This window comes from Anomalospiza imberbis, chromosome 3 (assembly GCF_031753505.1).
Source record: "Anomalospiza imberbis isolate Cuckoo-Finch-1a 21T00152 chromosome 3, ASM3175350v1, whole genome shotgun sequence".
Classification (NCBI taxonomy): Eukaryota; Metazoa; Chordata; class Aves; order Passeriformes; family Viduidae; genus Anomalospiza; species Anomalospiza imberbis.
The window spans coordinates 23,918,478-23,937,812 of record NC_089683.1 but is presented as its reverse complement, the minus strand read 5'-3'; the positions used below and the strand labels follow the sequence as shown (position 1 = coordinate 23,937,812).

General features: G+C 41.6%; 2 protein-coding genes across 3 annotated transcripts in view; both read left to right on the top strand.

Annotated features, from left to right (window-relative positions):
• Nucleotides 1–19,335, top strand: part of LOC137470382 (glutathione S-transferase-like) — a 40,853-nt gene that overhangs the window by 20,652 nt on the left and 866 nt on the right. Inside the window, exons 1-5 of one of the 2 annotated variants that reach the window (XM_068183644.1) lie at nt 13,677–13,699; nt 14,771–14,884; nt 15,547–15,598; nt 17,323–17,455; nt 18,652–18,793. In XM_068183644.1, coding sequence (XP_068039745.1) covers nt 14,798–14,884; nt 15,547–15,598; nt 17,323–17,455; nt 18,652–18,793 — 414 coding nt within the window. In that variant the 5' untranslated portion in view covers nt 13,677–13,699; nt 14,771–14,797. Of the gene's footprint in view, nt 1–13,676; nt 13,700–14,770; nt 14,885–15,546; nt 15,599–17,322; nt 17,456–18,651; nt 18,794–19,335 lie in introns of those variants that run through there. The other variant, XM_068183645.1, reaches the window with a different exon arrangement.
• Nucleotides 794–10,607, top strand: LOC137470381 (glutathione S-transferase-like). The gene is made up of 7 exons (XM_068183643.1): nt 794–949; nt 5,238–5,354; nt 6,047–6,098; nt 8,430–8,562; nt 8,882–9,023; nt 10,027–10,158; nt 10,303–10,607. Exons 2-7 carry the CDS (start codon nt 5,268–5,270, stop codon nt 10,423–10,425), a joined length of 669 nt encoding a protein of 222 aa, XP_068039744.1. The 5' UTR covers nt 794–949; nt 5,238–5,267; the 3' UTR covers nt 10,426–10,607.

The following is a 19,335-nucleotide window of genomic DNA, read 5'->3' as shown; positions in this document are numbered from 1 at the left end:
TTCCCCATAGTGACGTGCTGTGTTAGTAGAGCCATGGCTTTAGACAGACAAATACAATTTTCATAACAGTGGCTTCTGTGAACAGATCTTCAGATTAATTGTACTGATGTGTGCTGCAGGGGTGTAAAGCAATGCCCAACATCACATGTGGGTCTGTGCTAGAGGAAAGAACCTTATCTTGGCACCCAAATCCCATTTTCCATTTGCTGTGCTATCCTTGTGTCTGTTCACATCCACTTTCAGTTTTGGGATTTTTAGCTGAAATACAGATAGAAAAGCTGAAACAGTTACTTCTCATGGGTAAGAAAATCATCGTTTATTTAATCTCTGAGCATTAGCCATGTACATTCAATTTCAAAAATTAGTGCTATTACCTTGAGACATAGGGTGGGTTGTGACATAAACTGCTCATCCTTTTTTTATATCAAGTAAGCTTGATACTTATTGAAATACTTACGTATTTCAAAGTAATTGAGCCCCGTTATTCCATACTTTGAGTAACTTCTCTATGCCATACAGCAGCAAAAATAAAAACCTGCCAAATAATTAAATAAGCCTAGAAACTTTTGTGGTTTTTCTTTAAATGATTACTATTACCTTAAATATGACCCAGAAAAAAATCTATCATTTTCTCAGTGTTTTCAAATGTCTTGCTGTTGTATTTGGATAAAATGCCCCCAAAATTCCAAGAGAACAGTTTGAATAGATGGCTACCTTAGAAACGGTGAGGTTTGTGTCATGGTGTAGTCAAATCAGCAAACAAAGACTGTCTCTGCTTGGGTGTCAGTTTTCAGAGCCATACGTCTTTAAACTGGATAGTGTCAGTTTAAGAGCACTGGGAGGCTTTTTTCTCTTATTGGGTATGGCTGGAAACTCCCCCAAGCTGCAGAGTTTAAACAGCCCTGGGGAACCTGCTTGTGCTGGGAGGAGTCTGAGTTAAGGTCAGAAGGTAAGAACTTAAACATTCCTTTTCCTTAAAGTGTTTGCATGACTATTTTTAAGTGAAACAACTAAGTTTTTTAGGGCATCTGTTGGTGTAATGTAAATTCGCCGCTCTCCTTTGTCTGTGTGCCCGGTAGACTAAAAATGGCTTGATAATTATTCACCAGTGGAAGCTGCAGGAGAGAAAAAGATGTGTTTTAATCAGGAAATTAATTCTGTGGTGCAGTGTGGAGCTGACCAAGGCAGCCATGAAACAACTGAGAGGACAAAGTGCAAGTCTCGAGCACTGTGTTGTTTCTTCTAGGTTTGAGCAGGAAAGCTGGCCCGTGGGATATGCTGGACTCTAATCTCAGCTCCAGGGCTAAACAGCACTTCATGCTCAGTGCTCCTGTTTTTGGAAGATGATGATCTCTTAAATTGTTCTTGCATCCCTGAGATGTATGCTCAAAGAAGTTCTGGGCAGGCATGTTACTAAGGCTCACAAGGCAATAGTAAATAGGATAGAAATATGTATTTTAGACAAAAACAATTTTAAAAATTGTATGTAGTCAAATTTTGTGTTGAGGCTTTTGCTAGATATCAGGGCAGTGTATGCAAGATGCAGTTATTTATTTTGCTGCAGCATAAATTCATAACGTGAACCAGTTTTTCAGCAGTGTCTGGGTTAGTGCAGTAGTCCCCAAATGTCCTGAGTAGTGATGTATTTTGGCTATAGGAATTAGATATAAGTTAATTAAAATTAGAAGGTTTTCCATGCCTGTTCTCAACTGTCCCTGGACATTTGGCCGTTTGTACCTTTTTCAAGAGTCAATTTCCTTCAGCAGGAGCAGTCAGACATAGCTTTACAGGAGCAACACCAGCTCATACCATGGACTGCTAGTAAGCCTGGTGGTTTGTACTGTTGTTATGCAATATATGTTAGACCATTACCTATCTGTTTTTTTGTCCTTCTGCCATATGGTCTGGCTGCTGAATGATAACACGTCTCTGGAAATTGTATAACAGTGCAGTAATTCATGGAGCCTTTGATAGTTTACTTCCACTAGAAATCACAAATCCACACAGCTTCCATAGCTACCCAGTGGCATGGCATGCACCAAATGCATATTGAAAATCAGCATAAATATTTACAGACTTGAAGCAGCTGATGGATCGTTTTTAATGTAATTAATTCAGCTGCTTGTGTGCACAGCTTTGGACTGAGTGGTGGAGCTTTCACTGCTTCATTTGCAGGACTTAGTCAATAACCTGTATTTCAGTTGCTGCTCAGATAATATGACCACCCACAAATAACAGTTCCAGATAGGTATTTAGAAACAGTGCGTCTGTTACATCTGCTTGAGCCTTTTAGGCTTTATGGATGATTACTACACAGCTGTGATGTTATTCCTTTCCCAGGTGGAAGGAGTAGTGTAGTGGGATTTGGCATGTCGGTTACTATCCCAGAGGCTGTTCCTTGCCTTTCTTGTGCAAAGTGAATTATTTACTGTCTGGCAGTCCCAGGACAAGTGCAACTAGCTTCAAAATCCTCAATGTCTACCTTGTGTGTTGCCCAGTGAATGAGTTCTTCATCACCTTAGGTTATCAGTATCAGGGGTTTTTCTGTTTTTCTGTTTCCTTGAAAGAGCTGCCTGGTGGTGCCAGAATCCTACAACTTTTGAAAAATGTTAAGTTTTTAGTACCAAGTCTTGGAAGATTTGAATTATTTTAATATGATTTTCAGATAATAGCTGCTCATCTTACTGAAGAATGTAATACAGGTATTCTATACTTCTCTTACACAAATTGTAATTTATATAGAAAGGCCCAATAACCAATTTTAATTAAGGCAAACAGTAAGGAATGGGTGACAGCTATACAAGATTACTTGGCTACTAATAAAGCATCAACATACTCTATCAAAAATGGATCAACTTTTTAAAACAGTACATCCTGAAAGTCTCTTAGTAAAAATAGATAAATAGTGGAGGTCTGAATGAAATCCTGAGACCTTGGCTCTGTAGGCTGTATCTTTCCCCAGATAAATGAAAAAAGGTGTTGAGAGCCTGGATGAATAGGTTTGTTTTTAATGTAGAAGTTGCTAAGTTTCTTGTTAGTCGGGGGTTGTATCATCTGATCTTTAGGGAATCTCAGGTGTCAGTATTCCCAGGGGAATGAGCAACTAAATTGAGCCCAGCAGACAAGACTCAGGGCCAGACCCACTAACTGAAAGTAGCTGCCTGTATGTGAGCTACAGGTGTCAGGTCCTGTATAGTCAATGGAGATGCATTCAGCAGATCTAAAGACTAAGGTGACTTTTAACCAAAACTCAAGAGGGCTTTTTTTTTGTTTTGTTTTGTTTTTGGGTTTGTTTGTTTAGTTTTTTGTTTGTTTGGGGTTTTTTTTGTGTGGTTTTTTTTTTTTTTTTTTTTTTTTCCTGTTTTGGAATGTTAAGGTAACTAAAATCCACTCAGAGCTGACAGAGTTTTTTAATTAAAAAAAATATTATGGCAAATTTTAATTCTGTTTGTCATTGTTCTTCTCACATAATTGAATGCTACATAGAATCTCTTATTCATGTGAAGTGATAAAATGATACCTGAGTCTTCTTGTGCCTATTCTTCTTCTGCAAACAAAAGATAATGTTTCCAGGAGGATTGAGGTTCGTATACTTGGTATCTCAGTCGTTGGCTTTTTTAGTTAAAGGAAAAGTCTTATTTACTCTAAGTTTCTGTGCATACAATGCGGGACAATGTGTGTTGAAATGATAGAGATGCAACGAAGCTGAAAAGTATGATAGTGAAAGAAGCACTAGCTAGTTGTTGTGAACTATGCTGATAAACTGCCCTACAGTGAAAAGTAGTCACACAAGATGCAGAAACTAATAAAACACTGTCTCTAGAGCCAAATATTGTATTTAGGAACAACTATTCACTCTTTAAAACTAAACATACTTTTTTCCATAATGTGTATTTGGATTATATTTACTAAATTACCCCAAATATCCCTATTTATTTTAGTAACAACTCGGTTCTTACTGGAATTGCTCAAAGGAGATCTCTGAATCTTGTTTTTTATTTAAGTCAAGTTTGGGCAAAATATGTTCCAAATGTACTTTATTTTAAGTTCACCAACAAAGCACTGCGGCTTGAAGAAGACATACCACTGGAGTGTACTGAGGCTGATTCAAATAAGAAATGTCAAGTGGATGCAAGGTGTGACAGATGTAATGTTGCAGCTTTGGCTTTAACTCTGGGAAACCTGGAGTCATCTGGAAATTTTTTTAAGTGAGGTGCTCTGAGCCATTAGGATATGACTAGGAAATCTATTTTAAAGTGGGTTTTTTTTCCTTCTGATCGTCAGTGTATGATATAAGCATCTTTGTGAAGGGGAATATATTCATGTTCTTTTAGTAATTAGGGCATGAAGCACAGAGGAATTAAGGCCTGGATGTAGAAATGCTTGTGCTCACTTCTGAGCACTGGCAGTCCAGCTGTTTGCTCCATGTTTGAAACAGCTCGGTACGAACGCACTGTCCCTGCCGTGTGCTCTGGGGGAGGCGCAGTTACAGCAAAGCATCAACAGCCTCGATGTACCCCTGTTTCCTCGATGTACCCCTGGAAACACAGGGCCCCATGCCCCAGGGGTTACTTCTCAGGGCACATGAAGCCAATGCAGCTAGGTTCCACATCTGGCTTCAAGGGACACCTCAAGGCTGCCATAAGCAGCAAGGAAACGGGCTGCAGCCATGCAGGATGGCCAAGGAAGCTCATCCTGTTTCATGGAATAAAGGGAATATCAACAATTAATTCACCTCTATTTGAGGAAAGAAATGGTCTGCATATGAAGCTGCAAAATGCACATAAGGCAAACAAAGCTAGACAAATTTCAGCCTACTGGTAAAACATGTTTTCCTTTCCTTCTTTTTTTCTTTTCAATGATGATGATGGCAATGAGGCTAAGTGAGTAATTTCCCTGAGGATGTGGAAGGATTTTCAGTAGCTTTGTATAATTGTTTTCATAGGCAGCAGTGTTCCCCCTGTAGCTAGGGGCTCATACCACTTGTTTAAACAAGTCTGTGTTTGCTTGCAATCATAAGAAACCTCCCCGGCAGCACTGAGGAAGGCTTTACAGATTCACACATCTTTCCTTGCCTAGCACTGGCTGTGTGGTGGCAGTGGTCTGTCTCTCATTTTATGTTTTGAACCAAATGAAATTTAAACTTCAACAGGCGTAGTGAGAATAAAAGGTGCTATCTCCCCTCAAAATTATGGTGCTTAAAATGCCAGTTTTATGAGATACTGTTTTCTGCTTAGTATCTTTCAGGGAACCAGGAGCTCAGGAACATGTCGGGGAAGCCCAGGCTTACCTACTTGAATGGAAGGGGCCGGATGGAGCCCATACGATGGCTGTTGGCAGCAGCTGGTGTGGAGGTTGGCTGGCATTTTCAGTAGAGTGTTACAGACTGGTGTTCTCTACTTTCCTCTGTGAGGGACAATTTAACATGCATGTGGTGGATAAAAGCTGCATGAGGGTGGCTAAATTCGTTTGTCCACTGGCACTGCATTTTTGTAACTACCTTTTTCCATGGTTGATACTTGGGATGCAAACTCAGTGGCATTTAGAGTTTATTAGAAGTAGTAGCAATCTCCTGAAGTGATTAATCATAAGGAGACAAAATGGGGATTTATTTAAAGGGCCTTTATTAATTGTAAGTTATCTGGCTGTACTAAACCACCTTAACTCAATCTTATTAAGTTTGCAGTTGCAAAGTGTGTAAGCTGGGGTGGGGTTAGAAATATTTGATGTACCTTGTGCTTCCCTTGGCACTGGCTCCAACCTGTCTTGTTTCTGTAGATGTCTGCACTCTGTTTGTGCTTGGTCTTCAGTTATTTCTGAATCAGTGCACTGATGCAGAAGTGTCCAGGCCCTCCTTCTCCTCCCCATCAGCTGTCAGGGTGTGTGTGGGATCCTTGGGACATCTGCACCTAAACAGTGCAGCTGAATATCTGGCCCATTACCTTTTGCTTGACTCAGTAATTCTGGGCATGGTTATGTGCTATCACTTTACAGAAGAAAAATATTCAAATACAGCAGTGTGACACAATTCTCACTCCTTTTTCAGTTTGAAGAAGTTTATTTGGAAACAAAAGAGCAGTATGACAAGTTAATCAAAGGTAAGAATCCTGATACCTGAGACTTAGTCCTTCAAAATAATTGTCCAGCCTAGCTAAACTTATGGTTTGAAATAGTTTATTTAAACCAGTGGAAACTTCTGGGTGCACACCTTGAATAGTGCAATTCTAATTTTTAGTAACCTGCTATTTCCAGTGCCAAATAACTGGTATAAGCTAAAAGCCAGAGCTTCTGTGATTTATTGTAGTACAATTAAACCGGAAAACGCCTATGCTGTTGAATAGTTAGCATGGTACCTGGCACATTTTTGGTCCAGGGCAAATAGAACTCCCTGAACACTCCTGAGATGTGAAGCTTTCCCTAGTTAAAAAGCATGGAGCCAGCAGGGAGACCTGTGGAAAGCCTGGCATGATCAAAGCAGTATGCCACAAAGGCTTCATACCAACCTTGGGAGCATGACCAGTTCTTCCCACAAACCAGTGCAGAGCCCTAGCCACTGCCCTTGATATCTGGTCAGAAGAAATCCAGCAGTGAACCCCTCTACAGATACCCTGGAAAGAGAAGACCACCCTGCCAGAGTGAGGAAGGAGTTGGGACGGTGAGGAGCAGTAGAGAGTGCATATGCCCCACAGTTTACCTGCTGCCCAAGATGCATGAGAGAAACCTCGGAGAGGGCTGGGCTTGCCAAACCATACAAGGAGACTTGGAAGAGGTCTTGCCTGCATTGTGGCTGACCTCAGAAGGAAAAAGCTGTGTCTAAAGAAATTCTGTCAGGGAAAACTAAAGTGAACAAAAATAAGATAGAAGTGGTATTAAATAAATCAGAATTAAATTTGCAGGTCCAGTTTGCTGGGACTCTTACAATGTGGGAGGACAGTGCAGTGTACACAAACCAATTACAGTTCTAAATGTAAGAGCACAGATAATGAAACCCCAAATCCCTATATCCTTCACAAGAGTAGGTTATCGAGAAAGAGTGATCCTGTAACCAGGATTGTATCTGAGCTTATTGATATCCAGAGAGAAGAATTAAATGCTGGTGAAAAGGATAGGGAAGTTTTATAAGGAAGACCAAGTGTTTTGTGTTTATAGATTGAGCTAAATGGGTTGAAGAAAGATAGATAAATAAGTCATCCTGATAAAGGGGCCTCTGGAATGTTGCCAGTTGTGCAGGGCAGGACTCAACAGGAGTAACTCCACATTACTTCTCCCTTAAACTTTTTTTCTCTCCCTACCAATATGGTTTTTGACAGTTTCCTGTGTTTAGACACTACCACACATTAGACTGGCCCAGGCATGACTTTGGCCTATGCCAGCTGATGATCCTCCAGGCAGTGCCCCAGCAGAGTCAGGATGATGCCTGGGCCAGGGGCTGTTCCAAACAGGTAGCTTGCAGAGAAACAGCTGTTTTGGAGGCAGAGAGAGTTAAATAGCTTTGGCCTGTGCAGACCTGTTCCTTTTGGCCTGCGGGATGACTAACCTGGCACAATCTATGCAGCCAAAGGTTGCCCAAGTGGTACCTGGGTATCAGTGAGCTCTGCTGGTTGGTTGCAAATAGCAGGTGATTGTTTTTTAATGTGTGCTGCACAGACCACCTTTGGACAGTGCAATCCAATCCCTGGAATGACTGGTAAACTCCTTTTAATCCTGCATATGTATTCTGTGCTGTGGTTATGTGAAGTGGTTTTCCCTGCAAAATGAGGGAGGAGAGGCAGTCCACTACTGATTTTTCAGAGGGACTCCTCTTTTATGTAGATAAGAAACAAATGGTGTATTCAGTCATATTTGCTGTGTTGTTTTTTGTCAAGGGTGAGAAAGACAAAGGTTATTTTTCACTTCATATCTTTCTGCTGAAAAATATCCTTCCAGATCTATTAGTTTTCCTATTCTATTGTTTCTGCTAGATAGATACCAAGTAATGTTTTTTCCTTTTTTCCCTGACAGGGAATTGATCTGCACTCAAAAGAAGTGGATTTTTTTTTTTTTTTTTTAGTTCATATTTACCATGTATCTTTATTCTCCTCCTATTCCTTGGGTTGGAAGTGCTGCTTCAGGCTTTTCCTGCCGGCATGAGGCAGGCTCCAGAAGTGCAGAGGTACAGGCAGGGCCAACTCCCACCTGTGAAGCCAGTGAAGCTCTGTCAGTGCTGTCAAGCCCAGGGCCCAGCTGTGCTGTGGTGACTTTGCTGCAGGAGTGTGATGCAGGCTGTTTGATCTTCCCCACACATTAGTTGAATGCTCTGAGTTTTACAGTTAGAGCAAGACATGAGTGGTCCCCTACACTGCAAGGGAAGTGTGCTCAGTGTCTCACTCTCCTGTACACCTTGCAGTCCAGGAGGAACTAACAGGTTTTCCTTCACCTCTCCACCCTAGATGGATTCCTGCTCTTCCAGCAAGTGCCCCTGGTTGAGATCGATGGGATGAAGATGGTGCAGACCAGAGCCATCATGAGCTACATAGCAGGGAAATACAATCTCTATGGGAAAGACTTGAAGGAGAGAGCCCTGTATGTAACACCTCCTATCACTAACAGAGCAGTCTGTTATTTGATAGCTACATTATATAAACCAAATTCAGTCCTGTAAATCCCATATAAAGGCATCAAAAAGGCTAACAATAAGATTTAACCACTGCTTCTGAAATGTTCCTAACAGAAATAGGCTTCTGTTCTTTCAAAAAATATTCAGGTTCATTAATGCTTAGTTTTGGCTGTGAAAATTTGCATTATGTTGGTGATATAAAATTCTTGTAAGTTGCCATAGTTAATTGGAAAACAGATGAAATAACTTCTGTGCTTTTTTATACCATCTTCCCCTGACCAATAGGATTGACATGTATGTGGAGGGAATATCAGATCTGATGCAAATGATTTTGATGTTTCCTTTCTCTCCACCTGATGCAAAAGAGAAAAATCTTGAGTCAATTAAGGAGAGAGCAACTAACAGGTACTTTCCAGTCTTTGAAAAGGTAAGTGACAGGAAGTATGTGTCTATAAAACTTGCGATTATCCAGAAAGTTTCTACAAAATAAGAATGTAGTGTAGGTCAGTTCCCAATCCTCAGCTTTTTTGGTTATCAAAAAAGGGGAAATACAGCAGCACATTTTCCTCTCTTTGTTTACTTGTGTTGTCAGGGCTGTGGTATTTGAACATCTGCGAAGCTATATGTTCTCAGCTGTACAGAAAAACTTTTCACTAAAAGTTTTGTGATTATTTTTCTTGAAGGAGCAGTTCTATACTGATATTTGTTTAAAGCCCATCTCTCCCCCATACTTAAATTAATTTGGGTAAGTTTCCCTGGAGGAATGCAAAAATCCCTTGTACATAAATCAGGTAGAGAGGAGTACTTGAGTAAAATGACAGTCACAGATTTATAAAACAATAACCCCAACCAATATGATTCATGCATCTGGCAATATTTCCCACTTTTGTAATAATGATCTAGTTTTCTTGGAAAACAATAATAAAGGCTGAACATCACACAAGTTCTTAGCACTGAAATAGTCTGTTCCCAAAGGCAGGGATTTTCTTTAGTTAGTTGTTGCAATTCTGCATTTCTAAGTTTCCTTCCTGATATCAGCAGTGGACATCACTTCACATGAAACATCTAAATGGGAGTTCTATGAATTCCTTAAATTGCTTGTTGCTTCCTCCATTATCCCTATTTCTAATTCTAGGACTGTTACTAGTCTATTTAAGCACGTGGTTTTGTTTCTGTTCCTAGTACCCATCATCATTCATTATTACCGAGTGACCAAAGTTTGTAGTCTGTGTACTAGAACACAACATGAACAAAACTTCATTTTTTCCCAGCAATAATGAAATTTAGGCTCAGCTTCAGCAGAAAAGTCCACTCTGAAATTTCAGATAGAATTGCTGCTCAGCTCTGCAGCTGGGCTGTGAGGCTTAGCTGCCAAGGATGCCCATATGCCCCATTCTCATCTGCAGCCCACGTTTTCTTGTCTTCTCCAGGTTTTGAAACAACATGGCCAAGACTTTCTTGTGGGCAACAAATTCAGCTGGGCAGATGTTCAGCTAATAGAAGCCATTTTAGCAGTGGAGGAGAAAGTTCCTGATGTGCTTTCAGGGTTTCCTCAGTTGCAGGTAATTTAATTACTGAGTATGCTGTATTCAGGAGCTAGAGGTCATTCCTGATGTAATCATCTCCCCATGCTGGGTAAATCACATTTTTGTGGCTGGAATTCTTCTCTTGCTCCGTTTTTTTTTTTTTTTTTTTTTTTTTTTTAGGTGTTTAAAAGCAAAATGAGCAACATGCCTACAATTAAGAAGTTCCTGCAGCCTGGCAGCCCAAGAAAACCCCCACCAGATGCCCATTATGTAGAAACTGTGTTGAAGGTTTTTAAGAAATGAAAGCCTTGCCGCCTTTGGTGAGACCCAAAATGCCGGGAGAGCGAGGGAAAGCAGAGCAGCAACCCCAGTCCCTAAACCAAAGGAGAAGGAAGCTCAGCAAATTAGTATTGTTTTAGTTAAAACTAGTGCTAGAGGAACAAAGCAACCCATACCAGAAATAAATCATTCTGTTACACTGGCAATGTGATAGCAGCTTTGTCTTTATTGGTATCAAATGCTTGGCAAAACATGAAAACAAAGGAGTATGAAGGCAAAGAACTACTTGTAGGATCGGGAATGTATTAATTTGGAAGAAGATCAATGCAGTGTTAGTATTGTCAGAATGTAACTTGTTGGATTATTTTTCTGTATAAATCAGATATTTAAAACCTGTATGATCATACCAGGTGCTTACAAACATATTACTGTTGCATCACGGTTTGGGGTTTAGGTTAGAGGTTCTGATCTTTTAGCTAGCCGTGTTCTGTGTACCCCCGCGCACCCCCTGTGTTTGTTCCCCTTTCTCCCCCCGTGGCTGTTCACTCCGGGTCCCTGGCTGTTAGAGCCACTCCTGTGACCACTCCTCATCCTGCCCGGAGGGTTCAGTGCCCCTCACTCCAAATTCCCATCCCCTGTCCGCCCCAGTGCCTGGGGTCCCCCCGAGTCGTGTCCCCATTGGGTGCCGTGGTCCACGTCATCGCCACGGCTCCTGCCTCCATCCTGCTCTCCTCGCTCTCTCCCTGATATAATCCCGTGCCTCGGAGTGCACGAGGCCGTGTTTCCTCACGCGCGAGCCGGGAGCGGGTCGTGGTGCCTCAGCGCAGCTCCCCGCGGCAATAAAGGACTTTCAGCCTTCCACGCGTGGGGAATCCGGACGTTCCTTCACTCTTTACTGGTATCTCTCGCTCGCAGTGGCAAGAATCCGCTGGTACCTCTGCCCGGACTGCGGCACAGAGCCGAGTCTGGAAACACACGGCGATCCTGGGTCTCGGTGGGAGGCGGTGCTGCTCTAGGTGCCGGAGCTGCCCGGGGACCGGGAAAACACAGAGAGCCGCCGCGTATTACCTCTTGAGAGCAAAGTGTTGTGAAAGCAAGGTACAGTCGGTTTTGCAGATTCTGGCAAGACAGAGGGGGTTTATTTCTACACATTTAGGGCAGAACACGGAGCAACAGATACTCACAGTCCATTTAATTTAAAATGAAAATATTTACAGCAGACAACAAACAGCCTTGTGAAGTGGCCTGATGCAACAGAGAAGCATCTGCTTAGAAGGAAACTGTGTTCCAACAACTGTCAGTAACCAGATCTGATGCTTAATAGTCTTTGACATGAGTGAAGGAAAAAGGAAATTAGAAAAAATATGGGAAAATGAACCTGAGGGAGAAAACAGAAGCATACAATTTCCCAAAACAGCTCAGTGAAGTGACATTTCCGAAAGTCAAGTTATGAGACAGATTGTATTGGACTTAGTTGCCTGAAATCTCAATGGATACTTGTGACAGAACAAGACCTGTGTTGGGATTAAATCATCCTCTGAAGACAGTGCTCCTCTCCCATACCTCTAAGAAAGGCTGAAGGGACTGGCTTCATCAAAACTTTTAACTATCTCAGTTGAGACAGAATAATTTTGAGTAGTTCAACTGTAACTGAAGAGCATGCTAAGGGATTCTTCCTGAATTTGGACCTATTGGAAGGAGACTAGACAGCTAGACCAGATGTAGGTGTCTACAAAGTTAGATGAGATGGGTTTTTCTAAGTTGTCTACACTATCATTAACTTTCAGGCTTGAACTCACATTTCCCTACCAGGTGATCACTAGACTCAGAATGTCTCCTAGAGTTTATCAGGGCAGGCCTACAAATGGTGAATCCAGACAAGTTACCTAAGAGGGAGTTTGGGTTTGTGAAACAGCCAGATGCTCCTTGGTGCACATGTGCCATAAGTCATATGTGTCCAAAAATGGGAGAAACACTGTTTCCAACAGTGTCAGAGGCTGGATGGAAGACCTTCCCAAAATGTAAGGAGGGGACAGAGGGACATAGGGTCCTAAGCAGAACAGGGAGCTACAAGAGGTGCTCTCAGTCAGGGGTCCTCTTCTGTGAAGGCTGGCTCCCTTTATGTGCCATATGGGATACAGAGTGTTTCACCTGGGGACTAGACACCTCCTAAAAGACAATACATTGCAGTGGTGGCTCTTTTGATGCTCTGTCCTTCTAGCTCTCAATAAATTATTAAGCTTATTTTATTGTCAAGCATCAATATAACATGTACCTCATCATCAAAAGAGGAAATAAACCCATATTTTTCAGCAGTAAAGCATGTGTTAAAGGGAGTTGTTGCAGGAGCTGTTTCCCTCCTGCCTTACTGAAGCATTCAGACAACGCTTGCAGCTAGTGTCCAGGAAGGGCCTGAAGGAGAAAGCCCCCCCTACTGTAACAACCAATTTTTTAATGTGACAAACTGCAATTTAGACAACCTCCCTGTGTAACATAAGAATAATATCCCATCTCACAGCTATGTTCAGGGCAATTCAGCAAACTTTTGTATGTATATATTGACCTTGACTACATCAGTATTAACCACGTAGATTAGATAGGCAGGATGGTGCATGGGGGATTAGTCTGTGCTGACATATTGAAATCAATACAGTTGGCCAAAGAAAACAGTCAGGAGTGCAGAGTACAGTTTGACTTCTGATACCACTGTCTCTTACTGTTTTCTTTATTGTGTATTTTCACCGAGTTAAATTCAGGGAAATGTTTTTGACAGAAAAAAATTCAAAACCGACCCCAATGTCCAGAGATGAAATTGAGCAGCATGTCCTGAAGGAATATACACTAAGCAAGGCATAGAAGCTTGTGACAGATTTGAGCTGAATTAGTTGATGTGATTTATGTAGAATGATAGTGTGTAAAAAAACAGAAAACATTAGAATAAAAGTGTGATTTGGCATAGCAACAATCTTTTCTACTGAGTGAGCTTTTCAACCATTATAATTATTTTAAACTAGCAAATGGGAAGCATATTATCATTCTGTGCTGGCACAGATGTTCCCAATGACCATGACCTCTCATCTACCTTACATTTCTACAATGTCAGCATTAGTCAGGAATTTATTTTCTGCAGGTGAGAAGTAACTTAACAGAGCTAACTGGTTTTGTTTGCTTAAGAGAGAGAAGTTTCCTGTTTGCAGAGAGCTGTTTGGAATACTCGGTGTAGGAGGGGCTCCAGGGGAGTTCTATAATCGCAAGGCAGAACTGCTGTGAGCTTAGAGTGGGTTACACTGTGCACAAGGTAAGTGGGGATAATACTTTGGATATGCAGGGAGTTGTTGTACATGAAACTCAGTCAGTGAATGGGTTTTATAGATTAAACATGTGTATGTACTTTCTTTACTAACATGATTACATGTACCAAATGTTAAATTCTTAATCAGCTGCTTTTGAGGTGTACAGAATTAAGAAAAAGAAGTGTAGATCTTACAAGTGGGGAGTGTTTCCTCTCACCTCCTTCTTCCTACTGTACAGAAGCTGACATGTTATTTACAAGGGGAATATGGTGGTGGTTTGGCCATTTTCCTTTTGCTGCTGTTAATGCTTCAGCTTTGTTGCTGATAGGGTGTCAATAGCTGAGGCTGGTATAGGCTGGACACTCTGTGTGTTTGTCGCTGATGTGCACACGTGGTTCTGAGTGGGGTGGGTGACAGTCTGCCTAGAAACTGTTGTTGCTTTAAGATACTGCCTAGAAACTGCTGTTGCTTGAAATTCCAGCAGGGCTGGAACTGGACCAAGCAAGCATTGCCCTGAGGCTGTGCCTGTGGTAAAGGCAAATCTGATGTTACCAGAGGCAAAATTAATTTCCATGTTTTGGAGGCTTGTCTAAAGAAATTACAGAAGTAAGGGAGTGTTGTAAAAGAGATTGACTTGGGGAAAGAATTCCTTCCTGGCTGGTTATAATGGAGCATAATGGCTGACTGAGCAAGTACAGAAACTGCTGAGTTTATAGCATGTATCTGATTAAACAGTAAACTGTATTCTGAGATAAAGCCAAAATACATAGAGAGCACCCTCTGCTTTCTGGTCAGAACAGAATGCTTTGGATGGAAGTGGTTTTGATTCACTTGTTCTCTGAGTGGGCCAATTGCTCTAATTACAGAGTTCTGCTTAAATATTCTGCATGTGTAAGAAACATATGAAGGCAGAATGATACAAGGCAGTCTCTCAATATAATCTAACTTTTAGCTCCACTATTAATTGATTCAAGTCTTGGACCATAAGTGATGGTTTCAAACAAGCTAACTTTGAAAGCCAATTAGAGACTCCAAACTAGGATTGTGAATCTTTATTTTGCAAAACTTCATTGCAGATACTAGGGAATCAGGCACGTGGAAACATGTCTGGAAAACCCAAGTTGCACTACTTCAATGGACGTGGCCGGATGGAACCAATTCGGTGGCTCCTGGCAGCAGCTGGGGTTGAGGTTTGCTTCTGGTCTTTTATACTGAGATCCTGTGACAAATATGTGCTTTTACTGTTCTTTCTGAAAAGTGTGACTGAGCATCAGTTTCATTCTCTGCCTTTAGTGCATTGCTGAACAAGCCAAGAGTGACCACAAGCTTACCCTAAGCAGGGGGCAAGTTCCTGTCTCACTTCCAAGCATCAGGTCCAAAACCTGCTGGTAGCACCACAAATGCTTCTCCCCTGTAGCTAGAGAGAGAAGAGATTTAAAACCCCAGCAGTAGAACCTGGCTTCTTAATCTTCTGATCATAGAGGTCAAGCACCTGCAATTCTGAGTACCTTCAGTTAAATTCCAATGTCCAAAACAGCAAGAGCTTATTATTGCTGCCATGATGTACTTTACCTTTGAAGGTATTGGATACTCTAAACCACAAAGTATTTTTTTTTTTACCTCTGACAGATTCTGATATTAAACCAGAGATGGAGTATGGGAATCTGTGTGTTTCAAGATGCATGGCTTTCTGTCACAGTGATGGCCAATGTGCCTGACAGCTTTCAAATATTATATATGTTTTAAGAAATAAAATTGTCCAAAACACATCTCTTTACACCTTCTTTACCTAAATGAGGAAGAAGCTAAATCATGGCATGACAACAGAACTTTTCTTCTCTCCTTCCTGCAGTTTGAAGAATCTTACCTGGAAAAAAAGGAGGATCTGACAAAGTTACAGAAGGGTAAGTTTCCTTCACTTTTAGATAGTAACAGCAGCAATAGTAAGAATAAGAATTAAAATTAGAATTAGAATTACTTGTCTGAGAACACCTAAGAATTCTTAAGTCTTAGTGTCTTAAAATCTCTTAACTAAATTGTACATGAAGTCTCAAAGATGCACACTGCAGTGTTAGGTGGTGTCATCCACCCAGTTGCTTCAGTCTTCACTGAATCACAGAAGAGCTGAGGTCAGAAGGGACCTCTCAAGATTGTCTACTCCACCTCCCCTCTTCAAGCAAGGCCCCCTCCAGCCAGTTACCCAGGACCATGTCCGGCTGGGTTTTGAGTATCTCCAAGGATGGAGAATTTACAGCTTCTCTGGACAACCCATACAGGCAAAGAGCCTTTCTTCAAGTTCAGATGGTTGACTCTCCTTTGCTTTACCTTGTGTCCATTCCATCCTATGGCAACAGAGGCTTTTGTCATCAGATCATCTTGAAATTCATTAGCATCTTAAGTTGCCTTCAAAGTTGTTGTTTTATAATCCCTATGAAAACAGAGTTTCAGATTTCCGACTTTACCTGTACGTACCTCTACTGCATTCCTGCCACCCAAAGCAACTACCCACTGTGCTAGCTTCAGCTTCCACCTTCCTGATCATAATAATCATGTTTCCTCCAAACCAAATTGCACGTCTGTGCTCTTCACCTTGCCTGTCAAAAGCAATCTGAGCTTGGATTAGCATTTGCAGTCCTGCTGTTCTGTAGGACAGGTTCCCCTGTTACAGGCTGCCTTTCAAAAAGTATTTTGGGACACAAACGTAAAGCTAAATGCACACTTACAAAGAGAAACATATCTGATCAGTTATCCGAGTCAAGAAATATGATTCTATAATGCAAAAACTCTTCCACACTTCTCTGACCTGATGTCTCTCTTTCTGGAGGTATTTTTACTTCTTTCATGCTAAGACAAGGCTTCTGCATGCTAGCAAAAAGTTGCATGGCTCCTGCCTCACTCCAAGTGATATTTGTGTCTTGCAGGAATCTCATGGAACTCACTCGTTCCCACTTCGTGCCTGTACAGATGAGATGCCATTTGGAAAGTCAATAAAGTAGTCACAAAGATCTTTTATATTCACTATTATTTTTATATTCATTATTATTCACATTGTGTGTTGGCCAGTGCTTAGAAAGTCCAGATATATTTAGGAAAACATGACAGAAACTGGCTGGACCAGATCCTTCAATCCTTCTTGTCTGTATTAACCTCCTTGAAAATCACCTGTGTTAGAGCCATGAAGTGCATGTATTTTTCAGTGTGTGACAGCTGAAAGTTCTACATTTGGCTGTTTCCTCAAATCTGAAATTCCCACAAGTTCATTGCTATAGTATTAAGTTATTAACGTGTCACTTAGAAAATATTGTTGCATGGTGAGCATTTTCCACACCTTCTTGTAAGAATGAGGATGGTTGCTACCAAAAGGGTTGTCAAGCATTGGAACAGGCTGCCCAAGGAAGTGGTTGAGTCACTGTGTGTAGATGTGCACTTGGGACATGGTTTAGTGGTGGAATTAGGCGTTGTTTTTGGTTGGTTTTACAGTTGGATTTGATGATCTTAGAACTTTTATCCAGACTGAATGACTCAGATTCTAAATAAAAAGTAATACATGTGGTTACTTTACCTAACACATGCTGGTGGTTCTCATTCAGGGACTGATTGTCTCCTTGTGTTATTCCCTTTGGCCTAGATGGATCCCTGCTCTTTCAGCAAGTGCCAATGGTAGAAATCGACGGGATGAAGATGGTGCAGACCAGAGCCATTGCCAACTACATAGCAACGAAGTACAACCTCTATGGGAAGGATGTGAAGGAGAGAGCCCTGTACTGTAACAGTAGCACCTTTGCTTGTTAGACCCCAGCTCACCCTGTAGCCCAGTGTAACACAAGGATATCCCAGCTCACAGCTTGATTCAGTGGGAGAGAGCAGTGCTGCTTTGTGCAACATGAGCTGACTGTGACTGCAGCTGGTGTCTACAGCAGAGATAGCCAGCTGGATGCCATAGGGCAAGTGAGCCCAGGAATCATCAATCAGAGGTCAATGCCCTTATCAGAAGACAGCAGTCAGGGGGTAGATTGTCCTACTGATGCTGCTTTTCATTTTCCCCTGCAGTTGTCAGCAGCATCATTTTCTCCTCATCACATTCAGGCAATGTCTTTTAAGGAAACAAAAACTCTTCTCTCTCTAATAATCAGGAATTAGTATAGAATTAGAAATAATAACAGGTTATTAAAGGACAGGACTCCTAGGCCACATGTTTTGACCTGAGGTATTTTTGAATGCTTGAAATTAATAAGCACTCTTAAACACATGTCAGGGTATTTGCTAGATATTTGTATGGACCTGCTGTTAAACTTAGGCAGTCTGATTGGATTTTTAACACAAGTTTGGATGGCATACACAACAGTTTTGTAGTCAGTTGCGAAAACCCATAATCCAGACAAGAATCGGTCCCGGTAAGAAGTGGGAGGGCTACAGTCTTTAGCTTTTGCCTAGAAATTTTGCATTTGCTTTTGGCCCAAGCTCCTCTCCTGCCTGCCTCCAGTGCAACCGCATTCCGGGGGGAACTTTGCTAGGGTATTGTCGCTGTAGAGCAGGACGGTAACAAGAAGACTCCAAATCAAAGGCAAAGAGAATGAACTCTGATTTATTTCAAATGCACTGCTCTATATATAGAGAACATCGTGCAGACTAATTTCATTGGTCTTAGAGTAAAAACATCTCACACCATTGGTGTGCAGTGAATGACGCACGGTGGCAGAACATCTCTATAAACAATGTGAACAACAAGAGAGATTAGAGAATTATTTATATTCTTTCCCAACTGTCTCCCACGCTCTCGCCTGGTTAGAAAACCTTCTCTTTTTCTCTCTGACTGAACTGAGAATATCCACAGGGTATGTGTGTGGGGTATAAAAGGGGCAGGGATTTCCCAGCATCTCAGTGAGGTTGTGCCAGGAGTAGTTGTGCTGTTCAGGGCTACTGTGTGTGGCTGACCAAGTGGATCTATTCCTTTCAGAATCGATATGTATGTGGAAGGAATGTTCGATCTGAATGAGTTACTCCTGAAATATGGCTACTTACCAGCAGACCAAAAGGAGGAACATTTTGCAAATATGATGGACAAGGCAACAAACAGATACTTCCCAGTCTTTGAGAAGGTATGTGGCAAAGAAGCTGTAGCTCAATTGATACTGTTACCTTGAACCTCCATCCTGGAAGCACACAAGTTTTATGGAGGAAAACAGAAGAAAAACTACCACTGGAATATCAATGCTCTGTTTTTGGTGGTGCTGGGATCAAGGTGATGACAGGACGCTACAGAGGGGATAGAAGGCACTTCAAATCTGGGAGAGATGTAAAGCTGCAAAAACCCAGCACACAATGAGCTCCCCAAATGTCCATGTTTCAATGCGTGTGTTGTTTCAGACAAAAGACACTACAGCACCAGCTTTGACATCAAGTTTCCTCCTGAAGTGCAGATGGCCCTGTACCATACACGCTATGTAAAAGCATTACGGATCCTTCTGTATCTCCTACAGCTTAGCCTTCAATGCAACTACAGCAGCCAAGGCAAGATGAGCACAACTGAGCTGCCAGACAGAAATGTAGAAGAGAAAGAGCTGATAGGTGATGCCTAGGATGGCAGTGCCATCAGATCATTGTTTGTACTACAGGTGTTTGAACTGCATTTCCTTCTTTC

Coding starts and splice junctions, on each gene's coding strand:
- LOC137470381 (XM_068183643.1), top strand. CDS start 5,268: ATGTCGGGGAAGCCCAGGCTTACCTACTTGAATGGAAGGGGCCGGATG. Junction 6,099..8,429: donor GTATGACAAGTTAATCAAAG/GTAAGAATCCTG, acceptor TCTCCACCCTAG/ATGGATTCCTGCTCTTCCAG. Junction 9,024..10,026: donor ACTTTCCAGTCTTTGAAAAG/GTAAGTGACAGG, acceptor TGTCTTCTCCAG/GTTTTGAAACAACATGGCCA.